At 38.4% G+C, this 16,438-nt stretch overlaps 3 protein-coding genes across 4 annotated transcripts; all 3 read right to left on the bottom strand.

Moving 5' to 3' along the window:
- Positions 1 to 114: 114 nt before the first annotated feature.
- Positions 115 to 2,564, bottom strand: LOC108667386. 2 transcript variants are annotated; one of them, XM_018154405.2, is made up of 5 exons: positions 2,480 to 2,564; positions 2,044 to 2,130; positions 1,745 to 1,829; positions 1,025 to 1,071; positions 115 to 504 (listed from the first exon to the last, which is right to left on the bottom strand). In XM_018154405.2, exons 2-5 carry the CDS (start codon positions 2,122 to 2,124, stop codon positions 397 to 399), a joined length of 321 nt encoding a protein of 106 aa, XP_018009894.1. In that variant the 5' UTR covers positions 2,125 to 2,130; positions 2,480 to 2,564; the 3' UTR covers positions 115 to 396. The 2 variants fall into 2 exon arrangements, with proteins under 2 accessions (XP_018009894.1, XP_018009895.1); XM_018154406.2 differs by having other exon boundaries at positions 2,451 to 2,533.
- Positions 2,565 to 10,272: 7,708 nt separating this feature from the next.
- LOC108667385 lies at positions 10,273 to 12,710 on the bottom strand. The gene is made up of 5 exons (XM_018154404.2): positions 12,650 to 12,710; positions 11,977 to 12,063; positions 11,678 to 11,762; positions 11,019 to 11,074; positions 10,273 to 10,541 (listed from the first exon to the last, which is right to left on the bottom strand). Exons 2-5 carry the CDS (start codon positions 12,055 to 12,057, stop codon positions 10,434 to 10,436), a joined length of 330 nt encoding a protein of 109 aa, XP_018009893.1. The 5' UTR covers positions 12,058 to 12,063; positions 12,650 to 12,710; the 3' UTR covers positions 10,273 to 10,433.
- Positions 12,711 to 14,077: 1,367 nt separating this feature from the next.
- LOC108667378 (selenoprotein F-like) lies at positions 14,078 to 16,438 on the bottom strand. The gene is made up of 5 exons (XM_018154397.2): positions 16,310 to 16,438; positions 15,707 to 15,831; positions 15,169 to 15,284; positions 14,661 to 14,709; positions 14,078 to 14,276 (listed from the first exon to the last, which is right to left on the bottom strand). Exons 1-5 carry the CDS (start codon positions 16,373 to 16,375, stop codon positions 14,078 to 14,080), a joined length of 555 nt encoding a protein of 184 aa, XP_018009886.2. The 5' UTR covers positions 16,376 to 16,438.

Here is a 16,438-nt window from a genome sequence, read left to right as displayed (position 1 = left end):
GAAATGAACATTTTAGCTTGCTTTCTTATCAACATACGTATGCACAGGATTTCAGGAATCTCAAAGTCTTCACGGATGGCAATTGGAACGTTGAAATAAGACAATAAAACACAATGCAAGTTGCTTTTTAATGCGTTTTTTCATGAAGACACATCAGAGAATATCATTTCGAAGAAAATAGCCCGGAAATGAGTCGATGTGCAGCAGTGAGCGGTACACCGGCGACACTAATATTTATTGAACAAGCCATGTACAGACTTGCTAGCTACCAGGACCAAGAACTAGCTAGTTACCACGACGACGAAGTAGTTACCAGGACCAAGAACTAGCTAGTTACTAGGACAACGTAGTATTTACCAGGACCAAAAACTTCCCGTGTATCGCAGTAATAGTCCGCTATCCTAAGTAATAAGGAACGCAGCAGCGCAAGGTACCGTAGTAGTAGGAATAGCACGTGTAAGCAGTAAACTCCCAGTAGTAGCAGTAGTAGTCCCACGTTCCCCACTGCAAATAATGAATTCATTCATTGCTATATCGTAGAAAATGATTTCATTGTCATGCAATCATATTATAATGTGTCATTATTCGAGGCATCCCTACGGGATATATGTTACATCAGTACACGAATGTCTATTCAGAAAACCGGTTCACTGGTCTAAAAATGGTCTATCAAAATGGTCTAAAATAATTTAGCGTGCACAGTGTAGCTGCATGAGACTCAATTCCTGCTTAGACCATTATATTTTTTCAAAGTTGATTGTCAATTTCGAGATTCACGGAAATATTAAAAATAAGTCGAGGAGTATGGGACATCCAGCGCTGACGATACCGCGGGCATTGCAGCCAATCTTATAGCCGAGGAATAAAACCACAACATGGAAGCGCCGTTCAGAAGTTACTGTGATTATGTTATTTCTAATTGCTCAATTAATAGTATTACGCTATAGTAAGTCATTAAATGTAGCAAGTACTTGCTTTGATGATGTTTCAATATTCTCAATTGAATCAAATGAAGGTCACTTACCCCGGAGTAACATGACCAGCCCGGGTAACAATTAATCCATTTTGCTTCTGAAATGATGAAAGGAAAGTTACTTGATATTATATAATGATTCTTCCTACACGAAGCCATCATATTATATTTCAATTACCTGATAGTTATTTGTAATAAGTCTATCTTGATCTATAGTATTAAATAAACTTTTAACGATAAACCGTTATTTACGTAGTCCGCAAAATTAGGAATCAAAGTTCCCTTATGAATATGAAGTACACATTACATACATTATAGCTAGTACATGGTAATAGTTTGTTACATGAAAATTATTTCTAGAATGATAACATAACGCTTCATCAGTGAGCAGCTAAGATTGTGATGGCATAACGCTGACCAATCGCATTCAATTTTGTGGAGAAATCGTTCAATCTCCTTGCGGGCTCAACGCTTCTTAAAGTTTATTGTTGAAATTCATGCTTATCACTTTATGATTGAATTTGCCAATATGAAGATACATGTATCGCTCTAATAAATATGGTATCAAAAGATTTCTCTTCAGTATTGATCTAATTTTTCCACTGGGAAATAACTCGTATCGATGTTGTGTACTCGTACTATCTCTGACTCTTTGTAAGGGAGAAAATTAATTCCCAGACACAGTTTACTCTGACAAAATAGATTTTTTTCACTCAAAACTTTGATTGGAGTGGGAACACGAGGCTGGTTTAATGCAGTTATTCTACTCACCAGCCTCAGTGTCTGCAACCTCAGCACCGTCAGTCCGAGCTACGTCGGCGACAGCAAATTCAGCCTTCTCGTGCTGGGCCGCGGCCTGGAAAGCGACCAGTTATGACGGATTATGGATATAATCGAAATTAATTCATATAAATAGTGAAATATCAAAGTAGAACATCAGTACTATTAATCCACTACTCAATCCATTGATTTTATACCCTCGCTTTGGAAGAAAATTTACTTGCCATAAGTTAAAGTGTTAATAAGACATAAATATTACTTTGATTAAAGTCAAAATAAAAAAGTTACACCTCCTGATGCTGGGGAAACGCGGCGTAAGCCACAGCGGCGAACAGCAGGACGCACGCCAGGGATGCCTTCACTGATGCCATCTCGAGCTGCCGAAAATAAGTTAAAAATTACTGAAATGGTTTGTAAGTAGTTATGACTTCTAAGGTTGTACCAAATCAACTCTACTTTATTTAAAAGCAGTCCAGGGCTCGATGACTTCTGAGATCATTTATATTGGTAGAACTCGAATGGTTTCGTAAGATCATTGAAAAAGAAATTTCTTGGTCCACTGAACATTATGTTGTGTTATCAGAATAATTTAATTGAATTTTAATTTTTGAAATCAGCGACGAGCACAATTTTTACTGTATTTTGTATGCTAGAGAATGATTCATATTATTTCTGATGTTTGAATACTGAAGTATACCTTGAAACTTTACATCTGCGCCAGCTCACCAGGGTTTGTTACTTTTCCGTTGCTGGAAACAAGCAGAATTGGTGATTACAGCTCCATGCGTTGTGGTTTATATTTGCGTGAATTGAGTGCGTGGGCGGCGAGCTGGAATGACACATTGACAAGTGGAAAAATGCGGTTTGGAAGATACGATATCAAATGCGACCAGTGGTTGTCACTCGTGAATATGTAAGTTGTCACGCGTGAATAGGTAAGATGTCACCAGTGAATACGAAGAAGTTGATGGAAGTGACAAGTCTGTTCAGTTGTGTACATGCAATAGATTTGTTTTCACTTCAGTCGTTTATTTTATAAAGCATGAACTAGGAGAGGAGATGGAAAGTCTGTGAATGATAAATAAAATTAGCGAAGGAGCTTTATTTTGTACTTTCCAGTACAAATTTTATCAATTAACAGGGAAGTAAAATATTGAGTACTGCAAAATCAGATTGAAATACTTAAATATTCTGTAAATTTAAATGCTGTTAAATGCTTAGACACTCCCTGGTGGCCACACTCTGATGTCAACCCTCTGATGGCAAGGCACTCTGATAAATATCATTAATTGAATTCATTCAATAATGAACTTCGTGAAACCTACATGAATGAATCGCCCTTTTTTACTCGTAAAGACTTTTTGCCACTTAAGGGCACCGAACGTACATAAGATGTTTTTTTAAATACTAATTCCTATATAAGGTGCAAAAAACAACTCAAAATTATCTAAAGTTTATCAAAATAATAACGAACAGTAACTTAGAAATAATATTCAAGCAAATAATATTCGAATTATTTACTTATATTTGGTAGCGTTATTACAATTATGCTGTATGAACGCTTGGACTGCAGCTCAATCAATCAGTTCCGAAGAAAAGAGTTCATACGCGGCCCTGAAGGTAAAGTGACTTGAATGTTATTACTTTGCTCACACTTATGTTATAAATACAGTATGTACTTCCGCGTTAATTAATAGAATAAACATATATTGTAAAATGCAATACAGAACTTTTGCGTTAATTTACTTTCTCATCCTTAGACGTTTTATCATCACTACAAGTACACGCTAAATAAAATTGAACTGTATTGAAATTAGCTTGCTGGTAAATTCAAATTAATTTAAATTACTTATTTCAAATCCTCCAAGATAATTATTGGAGGCCAGTGAATGGGTGACTATCGCGCTCTCAACAAGAGCACTAAACCTGATGTACATACACTTTACCTTTCCTAACCAATTTCTCTGCCGAACTTAATGGTAAGAACATGTGTTGATCTAAAATCTGTCTTTCTTACAAGTGCCAATTCACCCTGATGTAATTCCAAAAACCCCATTTTTCACTCCATTAGGTTCACAAGAGTTCCTCAAATGAACTTTGACTTGTGTCCCGCCAGTCAGACATTTCAACGCTTTCTCGATGAAGCACTTCGTCATTTGTCAGCTCCTTTGAGCACAGGAGCATCTCGTCCAGTAACTTTCTTCAACTATATCGGCGACATCTTACTATAGCATCTGACGACGATGAACAGAATCTAGAAGACATGCGTGCCTTATTCACGCGTCTGACATGTAGTATTTGTATTTTCAGCGACCTGAGAAAGCCAAAGCCCTTCATCGTTTCTTGGGATGCATGATCAATTTTTACCGACGTTTCATGCCTCGCGCCGCATCAATGCTTGCTCGCCTTTATGCAAAATTGGCGGGCATTGCATGCACCAAGAAAAAATTCAACGCTCTCTTGTGCATCAGAAGAAATTGAAGCCTTCGAACGCTCCAAGAGCTTACTGGCTGAAGCAACGATGCTGTCGCTCCCAATTCCTGGCGCGGAGATGTGCAGCGCCGGTGACGCATCCAGCACTGCTGTCCAGTGCTGTGGCAGCAGTCCTCAAAACAGTCAACGGAGCAACTATGCCCATATCTTTCTTCAGTTTTTCTCTCACTTCGGCTCAGAAAAATTATTCAGTCTTAAGCAAAAAACTTCTTGCCATCTATCTGGCTATAAAAAAGTTCAAATACTTGATTGAAGATGTCGACTTCTTCATTATCACTGATCACAAACCAACCGTCGGTGCCGTCGAAAAGTCGAAAACCCTTCGCAGAGAGATAACTCAAGAGAAGTTCGTCTACTACAATTCTTTAGCTCTTTCAACTCCAGATCGAATTAGTCATGTCTCCGGCGACAGCAACGTAGTCACCTATGTTCTTTCACGTCGCCTGCCGGAAGCTCCTGCATCTGAAATTTACAACCAGCTCTCCTTATCTGCACTCTTCGTTCATGAAGATGAAGCCAACCTGGCTCTCGAACAAGAAAAGGATGAAGAACTCAAAGCTATACTGACAGGAGAGATTCCAACATCTCTAGCCCTGATTCGTCGAAATGGCATAATCTGCGAATTTTATAGTAAAATAGCAAAACCGTACGTTCCTGCATGCATGCGCCGCACACACATCCTGAAGCGCGATATTCATTAAGGCAAATGCGCACTCGCTTCATTTGGCCCGGCATAAATTCCGACATAAAAACGCGTGCCAAAATTACCCGATACAACGTATCTGCTGTCTCCGTCATTTATATGAACGCGGTAAGTTCGATCAATTGCATGTGGATTTTGTAGGCCCGCTTCTTTATAGTAAGGGATATTGCTACATATTGACCATGATTGACCGTTACTCGAGATGGACAGAGGCTGTACCATTGGCAAACATCACCGCTGAAACTTGCGAAAACGCCATTCTGAACAATTTGATCGCTCGCTTTGCTGTTCCAGTATCTATCAGTTGAGATAGAGGAGCCCAATTTAAGAGCAGCATAATGCTAAACCTCATGCAAACACTCGGATGCTTGCCCATTTCAACAACCGCATATCATCTTCGTGCTAATGGTATAACAGAACGATTTCACAGGCGACTGATGGATGCCCTGAAAGCGACAGCCGATCCGCACTATAAAAATCATCAACCATTTCTAGATCCTTCGTCTTACCCAGAGCATCTTCAATCGTTCATCCATTCAATTGGACCGATGAAAACACACTGACTCTCATCTTCTTCTTATATTGAGAAGAAGATTAACTTAAAGGGCAAGTCTTATGAAGAAATATGGAAGATTATGAAGCTTCACAGTCTCCGTTATCGTCGCCTGCGTGGTGACCTCGTTGAAGTATACAAGTATACTCCAGGTTTGTACAAGGTCCCAGAAGGATTACTAGAATTTGAAACAAGAACCAACACCAAGAACCAACACAGCTATAAACTAAAAAAAACTGCGGTGCAACTTATCCACGCGACAACATTTATTCTCGCTTCGAGTCACCGACATGTGGAGCAGCCTCCCTGAAGATATTGTTGACGCTCCGAGTATGAACGCGTTCATGAACAGACTGGATAAGGCCATGCATGGGCATATGTCTAGTCTTGAAATGCCTCGTATCCTACGGAACAACTGAAATCTAGAAGCGATTTTACATCTACCGTACGTTGAAAAGTTTTCATCCAAAGGCCAGTCTAGTCAAGAAAAGTACAAGAATCGGCGACATGCCTATCCAGGCCTATTCTTCAATGCCGAAGATACTATACTATACTAAGATGAGGGCGATCTCGTGATCGCCGCGTGCTCCTGACACCTCGTCATCGCCGCGTGCTCCTGACACCTCGTCATCACCACGTGCTCCTGACACCTCGTCATCACCACGTGCTCCTGACACCTCGTCATCGCCACGTGCCCTTGTCTCCTAATTCGTCCCGTGGCCACAATAATCAAGCAGGTCACGTGAGCTAAGAATAAACTCTGACAATTCTTCATTTGTTATTAACCAACCAATTTCATCAGGCCGCCCTAGTTGATTTCAATCTGGTCCCATTAGCATAACTATTGTTACCCAGGCAGGCCCTTAAAATACCTGAAACGAAGTCAAACAACAATCAATGGTCGGGTGCTAGCCCCCACAACCTCCCGCTCTCTAGTGCTGTGACTAATTCATCATTTTTGACAGATTTTACAAGTCCAGAGAGAGTATTCGCCCACATAATGATTCAACATTTCTGGCATTCTGTGTGGACTAAGATTGTCATCAAATTATAGAGTAGAAAGAAGAACTTCGTTCATAATGCCATTTGAAATAGACCTGTAAAAAAAAAGCCACAAGTGGTCTCAGTCTCAAGTGTTAGAATACCGTTAGAATTTTTCTACAGTTCAACTATATTTATGAGTATTTTTTACAAGTCATCGTACGTAGAGTTGCAACTAGAACTCTATACGTATTTTGTATTGCTAACGCATCATGAATAAATATCATTTATACTGTATAATATACTTGAACTCGTGAAATTATTTTCTACGCTTGGTCGGGTGCTAGCCCCCACAACCTCCCGCTCTCTAGTGCTGTGACTAATTCATCATTTTTGACAGATTTTACAAGTCCAGAGAGAGTATTCGCTGATTATGATTCAACATTTCTGGCATTCTGTAAAGACTAAAGTTGTCAAATTATCGAGTAGAAAGAAGAACTTAGTTCATTATTCCATTTTGAAATAGACCTGTAAAATAAGCCATGAGTGGTCTGCGGTTTCAAGCGTTAGAATACAGCTAGAATTTTTTCAACAGTACAAATATATTTAAGAATGTTTTTTACGAGTCATTGCAGCGCTGCAACGAAAACTCTAAGTATTGATGTTGCTAACTCATCATGGAAAAAATATTTTTCATATTTTATATACTTAAACTCCTGGAATAATTTTCTACGCGCACTTGGAGCGCATCTGTTAAGAGCAGCAAATAACCTCTTACTGCATTCTCCTATAAAGTGGTCGTATAACAAAACTTTTCAAAACTATTTGTGAGATCTCCTTAGCTGAATTATTTGGAACTGAGATAACAAGTGAGTTACGGTACTCATAATAAAATGTATAAAAAAATTTTTAAAGACCAAGTTTTTCATGTGGACTCAAAAGTAGAAAATAATTTTTCGGCAGCTACTGATCTCTGTTTGCTTTCATTCTCTTGGTCTTTTGTATTTCAGTTAAAATATTTTACAACGTGTCGCCTGCCGAAGACCACCACTGCCCTGGATGTAATGGACTATCATGACTCCTGCCCTCCGGAACGTAGCCTTCAACACTACTGGAAAATCATATAGGCAGCCGAAAGCCACCAGACAGAACGAATCAATTGAATTAGACCAATCAGCCCTCAGGAGAAACAGCCGGCGATCGAATGGCCTAGTATCGTCCGCCGCACCGCGAAAAAATTCTACACCACTCGGACGTAGCGCGCCGGAGCCTTGCAGCGAATGTGATATCCGCCACCAAGCCGTCCGTATCTAGTATTATTGATTATTGTATTGTTATCGGGAGCTGAGCTTCCCTAAAAGTTTCAGAGCGCTAGCTAATGGGAAAGTTGGTGAAATATCGATTGCAAGATTTGATCATCACAGACACGAAAGCGAGCTAAGAAAAACGTGGTAAAATCAGACAGTATTTACCGTCACGTCAATGAAGTTTGCCTGTTTTTTTGATAAAATAGCGACTTGTGCATATCTCATTTAACGTTGTCACGAGACCAAATACGTTTGAGTATCACTAAGCTCTGTGAAGATGGTTCTTCCGAAAAGCTTTTGATCGATAATGGAAATTTTTGCGGAAAACAGTTTTTTTTTAGTTTATTAGAAATTTTGTTCTGGTTATTAGAAATTATGTTCCGTTTTAATATAACGGAGACAACGAAAATTAAGTTTGTAGCACTACTACCTTGGACGGGAGCGCAGCCGTGCACCACAAATTTTGTGCACCAATAAGCCCTGAATCGAACGCCTTGTATCTCCGGACATCCACCAATCAGCCGTGAACCACTCGGCTTTGTCCTCCTCCGGCCTTGCGTATAACCTGCCGTGCACCACCAGGCCGCGGATCGAATATGACTTCCAGGCATCGTTAAATTACGTAATTTTACGTTCACAGCATCTGAGATTAGGTTTCAAATAGCATAGTTCTGTTCCAATATTTATCGTCCTTCGACAAGTGGCCGTTCGACCGAGGGCTGGTTCGACGCACGACCTAGATATGGTTGCCCAAGTGTTGAAGGCTTCGTTCCGGAAGGCAGGAATCATTATGGTCCATTACATCCAGGGCAGTGGTGGTCTTCAGCAGGCAACCCCCTTGAACGAGTCTCCAGAGCTCCCTTACCTCGAAAAGAAGAAAGGAAGAAGTTTGTAGCGCGTCGATTTCAGAGGAGAAGGTTATTGTTCAAAAGAAAAGAATGTATTTAGCAAGTAAGTGACTCTAAAGTCGCTCTCTGAAGGAGTATGTGCTACTGCAAACTGGGTTCAACCTCATTTCCTATTAACCAATTGGATTTAATGTTTGCCAAGGGCCTTAATTTGTAATATTAATGCATGCAATGTCACCTCTTTGGTCTGGCCCAACATTTTAGGTGTCGTGGACACATTTATTATTCTTGGCATCATTGCTGGCCTCTGTACCTCCTAGCGTTTTAACGCTTTAAGCTCATCTTAATTAAACCCTCAAAGTTAGGCCGGCCAGTGTATCTTTTATTTTGTACTTGCACCCATTAACAATTTACCCCTGAACTGAAAGGCTTTCATGCCACTCCTGAATTCAGCCAGCGGCATTAATTTAGAAGATTAGTAGAATAGAAGAATAGAATAGAAGTGTCGGCATTGAAGAAATAGGCCCATGGCCTATTGCCGATTCTTGAATTTTTCGTGACTTGATTCGCAAGGGATCCGGCCTTTGGAACCCGATCTTCCCATAACTGACGATTGATCGAGATAGCTGCTTTACTCATTGCCTGGTCCGTAATTTGCTAGGCACTTTAAGACTGAACATATGCTCCTGCATAGCTTCGTCTAGTCTGTTCTTGAAGGCGTTCATACTCGGAGCGTGGACTACTACTACTACTATAGTACTATAGTAAGTGGACAATCGTTATTGCCCATTAAATTGAAATTAACTTGGAACTAATTCGGAAATTGAATATAGTTAGATTCAAATGGCGTACTTGTAAATCAAATCCAGTCCTTTTGTCACAGTATAACTCCGGAATACACTTCACCAACTCTCTTCCTGCGTAATCGTTGCGCGTCAACTGCTGCCAGCTAGCCTACCACCCGACGCGTCATCTGTGCTCGATTTAATTGTGTGAAAAGAGGTTAGCCTGGGAATGCGGCCACTTTTTTATCTTATGCCACTCAAGTGAAATTGGAATATAATTGTTTAAATTGTTGAACTTTGTTAGCTTCTAGAATCTAAATTCGTCGCAGTAACGCCCAGTGTTCTTTCGTTCCAGTTTGTAGTTCACAGGAACCGTAGCTGAGTTTTCGCTATTTACGACACCGCTGAATTTCGGAAATAATTCTTTGGATTCTTAATAAAATGTTGGTTTTAACTTTTATATTTGTGTCTATTTCCTAACAAGTTCGTTGTAAATTATTCAATGACAGCGCTGAGCGCATTATCAATACCGAATTATTCTGCTGCATTCCCTCTTCACTATTTGAGTGACGTCTTTATGTAACCACAGAAATGTTAAATTATTGAGATGAACATTTTAGCTTGCTATCTTATCAACATATATACAGGATTTTAGGAATCTCAAAGTTTTCATGGATGGCAATTGGAACGTCGAAGTAAGACAATAAAACACAATGCAAGTTGCTTTTTAATGTGTTTTTTCATGAAGATAGATCAGAGAATATTATATCGAAAAAAATAGCCAGGAAATTAGTCGATGTGCAGCAATGAGCGATTTACCGGCGACACTAATATTTATTGAACAAGCCATGTATTGCAGTAGTGGCTACCAGGACCAAGAACTAGCTATGTGCACTGACGTAGTAGTTACCAGACCCAAGAACTAGCTTTGTGTACCGACGTAGTAGCTACCAGGACCAAGAACTAGCTATGTGCACTGGCGTAGTAGTTAGACTAAGAACTTTCTGTGTCTATCCAGAAGTATAAGGAACGCAGCAGCGCAAGTAACCGTAGACTAAAGAATAGCAATAGTAAACTACTTTCTCGTTCGGGTAGCAGTAGGAGTCCCACGTTCCCAACTGCAAATAAGGAATTCATTCATTGTTATATCGTAGAAAATGATTTCATTGCCATGCAATCATATTATAATGTATCCTTAACGGGAAAGTTACTTCAGTGCACGAATGTCTATTCAGAAAACCGGTTTACTGCGTGTCAAATCAAAATGGTCCAAAATAATTTGGCGTACACAGTATGGCTACTTGAGACTCAATTCCGGCATAGACCATTATATTCTTTCGAAGATGATTGTCAACTTTGTGATTCACGAAAATAATAAAAAGCGCAGACGATACCGCGGGCTTTGCAGCCAATCTTAAAAAGGAGAGGAAAAAAACGAACAACATGCATGGGCCATTGAGAAGTTACTGTGATTTTGTTATTTTTAATTAATCAATTAATAGTATTATGGTATAGTAAGTCATTAAATGTAGCGAGTTCCTAATTTAATGATGTTTCAATGTTCTGAGTTGAATAAAATGAAGAAGGTCACTTACCCCGTAGAAGCATTTGAAGTACTTGCAACAACTACCATAACAATACGCTTTTGCTTCTGAAATGATGAAAGGAAAATTACTTCATATTATATAATGGTTTATCCTGCACGAAGCCACAAAATTATATTTCAATAACATGATAGTTATTTATAAGTCTATTTTGATCGATATCATTGGGATAAACTTTTAACGATAAACATCGTTATTTACTTAATTCGCAAAATTAGGAATCAAAGTTCTCTTATGAATACGAATAAACATTATATACATAATAGCTATTACACAGTCAATGCATTCAATTGACCATGCATTCATTTCAATTCATGCATTCAATTTTGTGGGGAAATTCTTCAATCTCCTTGTAGAGGCTTAACGAATCTCGCAGTTTATTGTTGAAATTCATGAGTATCATTTAACTATTAAATTTACCAATAAGAAGATACATGTATCATTCTATTAAATATATTTTCTCTCCAGTATTGATCAAAATTTTGCGCTTGGAAATAACTCGTGTTAATGTAGAGTACTCGTATATCTCTGAATTTTTATAAGGGAGAATATTGATTCACAGACACAATTTATTCTGTTAACATAGATTTTTTCAATATTTTGATCGGAGTGGGAACACGAGGATGGTTTAATGCCGTTATTCTACTCACCAGCCTCAGTGTCCGCAACCTCAGCACCGTCAGCCCGAGCTACGTCGGCGACAGCAAATTCAGCCTTCTCGTGCTGGGCCGCGGCCTGGAAAGCGACCAGTTATGACGGATTATGGATATAATCGAAATTAATTCATATAAATAGTGAAATATCAAAGTAGAACATCAGTACTATTAATCCACTACTCAATCCATTGATTTTATACCCTCGCTTTGGAAGAAAATTTACTTGCCATAAGTTAAAGTGTTAATAAGACATAAATATTACTTTGATTAAAGTCAAAATAAAAAAGTTACACCTCCTGATGCTGGGGAAACGCGGCGTAAGCCACAGCGGCGAACAGCAGGACGCACGCCAGGGATGCCTTCACTGATGCCATCTCGAGCTGCCAAGAATAAGTTAAAAATTACTGAGATGGTTTGTAAGTAGTTATGCCTACTAAGGTACTTATGTAAGTAGTTTTGACTTCTAAGGTTGTACCAAATCAACTCTACGTTTATTTAAAAGCAGACCAGGGCTTGATGACATCTGAGATCATTTATATTGGTAGTACTCGAATTGTTTCGTAAGATCGTTAAGACATAGAATATAGAATGCATCACAATTTAAATGGGGACATTGTACTATTCAACGCTGAATGTAACCGTCGATGTGATGCTTATATAGGATGTTATTTGAACGATGTTTACGGTCGACGTCGAATAAGACTACAATATTAAAATACATTCGTTAATGGGAGTCATAAGTACAGGAACCTAGGCAAATAATTGAGTATTAATAACATTTTCTTATGGCTTCCAAAAATAAAAATAATGTTGTGTTATCAGCACAATTTTTATTTAATTTAAATTTTCATAAACAACAACCAACGCAATTTTTTACAGTTTTTATATGCCAGAGAATAATTCGTATTATTTCTGAGGTTTGAATGCCGAAGTATATTTAGAAACCTTATATCTGCGCTAGCTTACAAAGGTTTGTTACTGTTGCGTGGCTGGAAACAAGCAGAATTGATTATTACAGCTCCGTGCGTTGTGGTTTATATTTGCGTGAATTGCGGGCGTGGGCGGTGAGCTCGAACGGCACATTGACAAGAGGAAAAATACGGTTTGGAAGAAACTATGTCAAATGCGACAAGTGGTTGTCACGAGTGAATACGTAAGTTGTCACGCGTCAATAGGTAAGTTGTCACGAGTGAATACGAAAAAGTTGATGGAAGTGACAAGTCTACAGTTGGGTACATGCAATAGATTTGCTTCCACTTTATTCGTTTATTCCTGGGGAGAAGATATAACGTCTGTGGATGAGAAGTTAAATTACCGTTGGAGTTTTATTTTGCACATTCTAATACAAATTTTATTAATTGGAAGGAAAGTACCGAATTGAGTACTTGAAAATCTGTGCAAAATTTAAATGTTTTTAAATGCTTAAACACTCTGAATTACACATAAAAGTTAATAAACATGAATACACATAAATTTTAAATTATGTTTTCGTTGTTCCACTCAAATGCAGAAATAAAGTAGACAAATTCGATCGCCTTGACGTGCAGTGCCGGTGACTTGACAGTGTGTCTCGTGTACCAGTCAAGTTCATTCGGGATGAAAAATAACGTCAAGGGGGGCGATTCATGATGACAACTGAATGTTCCATCAAAATCCGATTGCTTTTATTCATCGTGAGGATGCGATTTACTTTTCCAAGCCATACGAGAGTTGATGGATTGGATTACCGAATGCCGCGATTACTCACAAGTCCATAGCCCGCTAACAAATTGTATGTGATTATTCAGCTTTTGATGTGCATTGACTTGCGTGTGACAGTTCAAATTTTTTATCCATAGCACGAAACATGTACCTTTACCATGATAGGTTCTCTAAGTAACGGGTTGAATAACGCTCCCAATAACTCGATCGCAAACTTAATAAGAATCCGTAAATAATTAGTTACAGCACGTTGCACTGCATCGGAAGTAATTTAAGCAATGTGAATTCATCGCTAGCATAGAAAAAGGAAACACTTTACTGACAGCTCAGTCGCTAAGTGCTATCGCAGGAAATAATTATTATCTAAGCCTAACGTGGGAAATTAAAAGCAACTCGTACTTATAAAAAGTTTTAATATCATCCAAAAAATGCGTCACAAAAGTAACTTATTAGACAACCAGGATTACGATCCGGATCTTCGAATGCCGCAAAAAGATTACAATCCACAGAATATAAGCTGGTTATCTTAAGCCATCCATGATCAGTCAGAAAACTATCTATATCTGCCGCGCTGCAATCTGCTGAGCTTCAGCGTTCATCAACTGCACACAGTTTGTGACGAACACTTCATTTTGATTGTAAGGCGACAAGCTATAGAAAGTTTGTGTGAAGCGGAGGGTCAACAACAGCTTATCATATGTCCCAGTTAATATTGTTGGCTGGATCGGCGTCGAAGGCAGAGAAATCATCGTCGTCACCACCAGGAGACAGCAGATAAGTATTTAGGAACTCCTCTACAGAGTCGGTGTTCCACTTGTCAATCGCCAGCGTCTCCATCACCTCACCTTCTTCGTCCATCAGCTTGATGACAGGGTCAGCTCCCCGTACGTACCTGACACGAGCATCACATTCCAATATAAGCGGTCATACTGACAAAACTTCACTACATTAGCAATACTATCGTATGGTAGGTATGTTCCAATTAAAATGATCGCCAATCACCACAATTCAACACAGACATTGTTGTTATCATGCATGCATTTCTTTGGTCATGGTAATAGCTGTCCTTTGAAAAGTACATTCAAGCCAAGAAAAGCTTTCAAGAGCAGGCAGGAGCCAAAAAAGCTATAGACCAACTTTGAGGAACATTTTTAAATTTCAACGAATGCAGAACAGTAAAAGGAATAAGACTATAAATTAATGATAGTACATCGTAATCGAGATATTATGACTGACGTGAAGGAAGACTAGTTTTCCCTCAGCAATATTTACTTACTTGATGGACAGATTGGGGAAGGCCGCAGGTCGCTCACTTTTCACAAAAGCTGCAATGTTAGAATTTTTTAATTCATCTGAAAACGAATATGTAGGTATTCAATATACTTCAATGATGTGCTTTCATAAGATCCCAAAATTTAAATCTAGGAAGATCAAATATAAATATATGGTATATAGCATCACTGATAATTCTTGAAAATGTGAGCTGGCTTGTATTTTGTTTGAAATGTGGGACCCAAAATATATAGGTATACAGTGTTTATTCCAACAAGCATTAACAATGCCTATTCTTGGGTCCAGTTATTGCCAGGATAATTGTGATATCAAAATTATATTGCATAACAGTACATTTTGATCACCATATTTAACAAGAAAAATGCATGTTGGCTTGGACTCATAAAATTTTATGCCTATGATCACAATTCATCCCTTACTGTTGTTAGTTAGAGTGTTCTAGAACAACAACAGAAATGACCTCCCAGCCTGTTTTGTTTTACATCACCCACCTTGAACCTGCGGGAATGCTCCCAGTCGTCACCCACAGACCTCCAGCAAAGCTCTTGGGTACTTAGTAGGTGTTGAATTCACATCATCTTCTTCACAGCAACTTTTGCATTCTGATCTGTACAATTGACTGTTTATTGAGTAGGATACTTTGCAGCAATCTACTATTGTAGCTCTGTTAAAGTAACATTGATTAAATGTTGTGAAAAAAAAATCAATTATTAATCAATTAGATTTCAATTTCCTTGGCCTGAAGGGTGACAAAAAAAATTATCTTGAATTGAGCAATGAGCATTACAAGATGTTGGCACTGGCACAACTTTTATAAGAAATCAATCACAGAAAATTATTACTATAAGTATACAGTTCCTTTATAAATGTAATGTGAATATCAACATTAATATACGTACCTATACAAACATATACAAAAAATTAAAATAACTAATCAATTGAATTTATTATTAGAATAAGAGTAGGAGATTAAGGAGAATTTGTGTATATTTATGGATGTTAAAGTTATAATTTTTATTGCAGACTCACTCAATATTCTGCAAGTTAAACTCCTTGAGGGCATCACATGATGAACACATCAAGAAGTTCTTGTTGAGGCCCAGAGCAATGCACTCTTCAGCAGACAACTTTGTGACTGACTGAGCCAGTGTCACCTGCAATTGAAGAAAATACAAATATTCAAGTTATTCATCAAAAAGTTCAACAACCAAAGAAGCTTTACTTTGTCTGGGCTACACCACTACAGTACAGGAACAATAGTTTTTTTCAGCCTAATTTGAACAGTTAACCAAATAGCAATAATATAGATGTCAATTTTTTCCCTAACTGTTCCCACATGAATACTGCAGCAGTCAAAATGCACTTGAATAAAATTATGGATCACCTAATTCCTACTTTGATTGTGCTAGGCTAAACTGCTAAGCAGGCTATTTCATATTATCCAGTACCCTCATCCTGCCCCCTGGCATCAGTTGAGCCACAGTTCATGTTCAAGTGTGACGTGTGTTTTCTAGCTAATAATAGGCTATCACATTATTGAAAGATGATAAACACAGTGCAGATTGCTGACATAGCCTAGCCTAGCATAGGCATTAAAATTTTTTGAATACACTAATTGAACTAACAACTTACCAAAGTTGACAGCATGAAAAGGCATAGACCTCCGGAATCTAGAATCATATTGAAAGAAGTCTTCATATCATAACATGATGATCGGAAATTCCTCTCAGTCTCAGAGACACAACCTGGAATAAATTAAAT

The sequence above is a fragment of the Hyalella azteca genome, unplaced genomic scaffold (assembly GCF_000764305.2).
Source record: "Hyalella azteca isolate HAZT.00-mixed unplaced genomic scaffold, Hazt_2.0.2 contig1723, whole genome shotgun sequence".
NCBI lineage: Eukaryota > Metazoa > Arthropoda > Malacostraca > Amphipoda > Hyalellidae > Hyalella > Hyalella azteca.
Note: the sequence above shows the minus strand (reverse complement) of the source record. Positions and strands in the feature narration are given on the sequence as shown.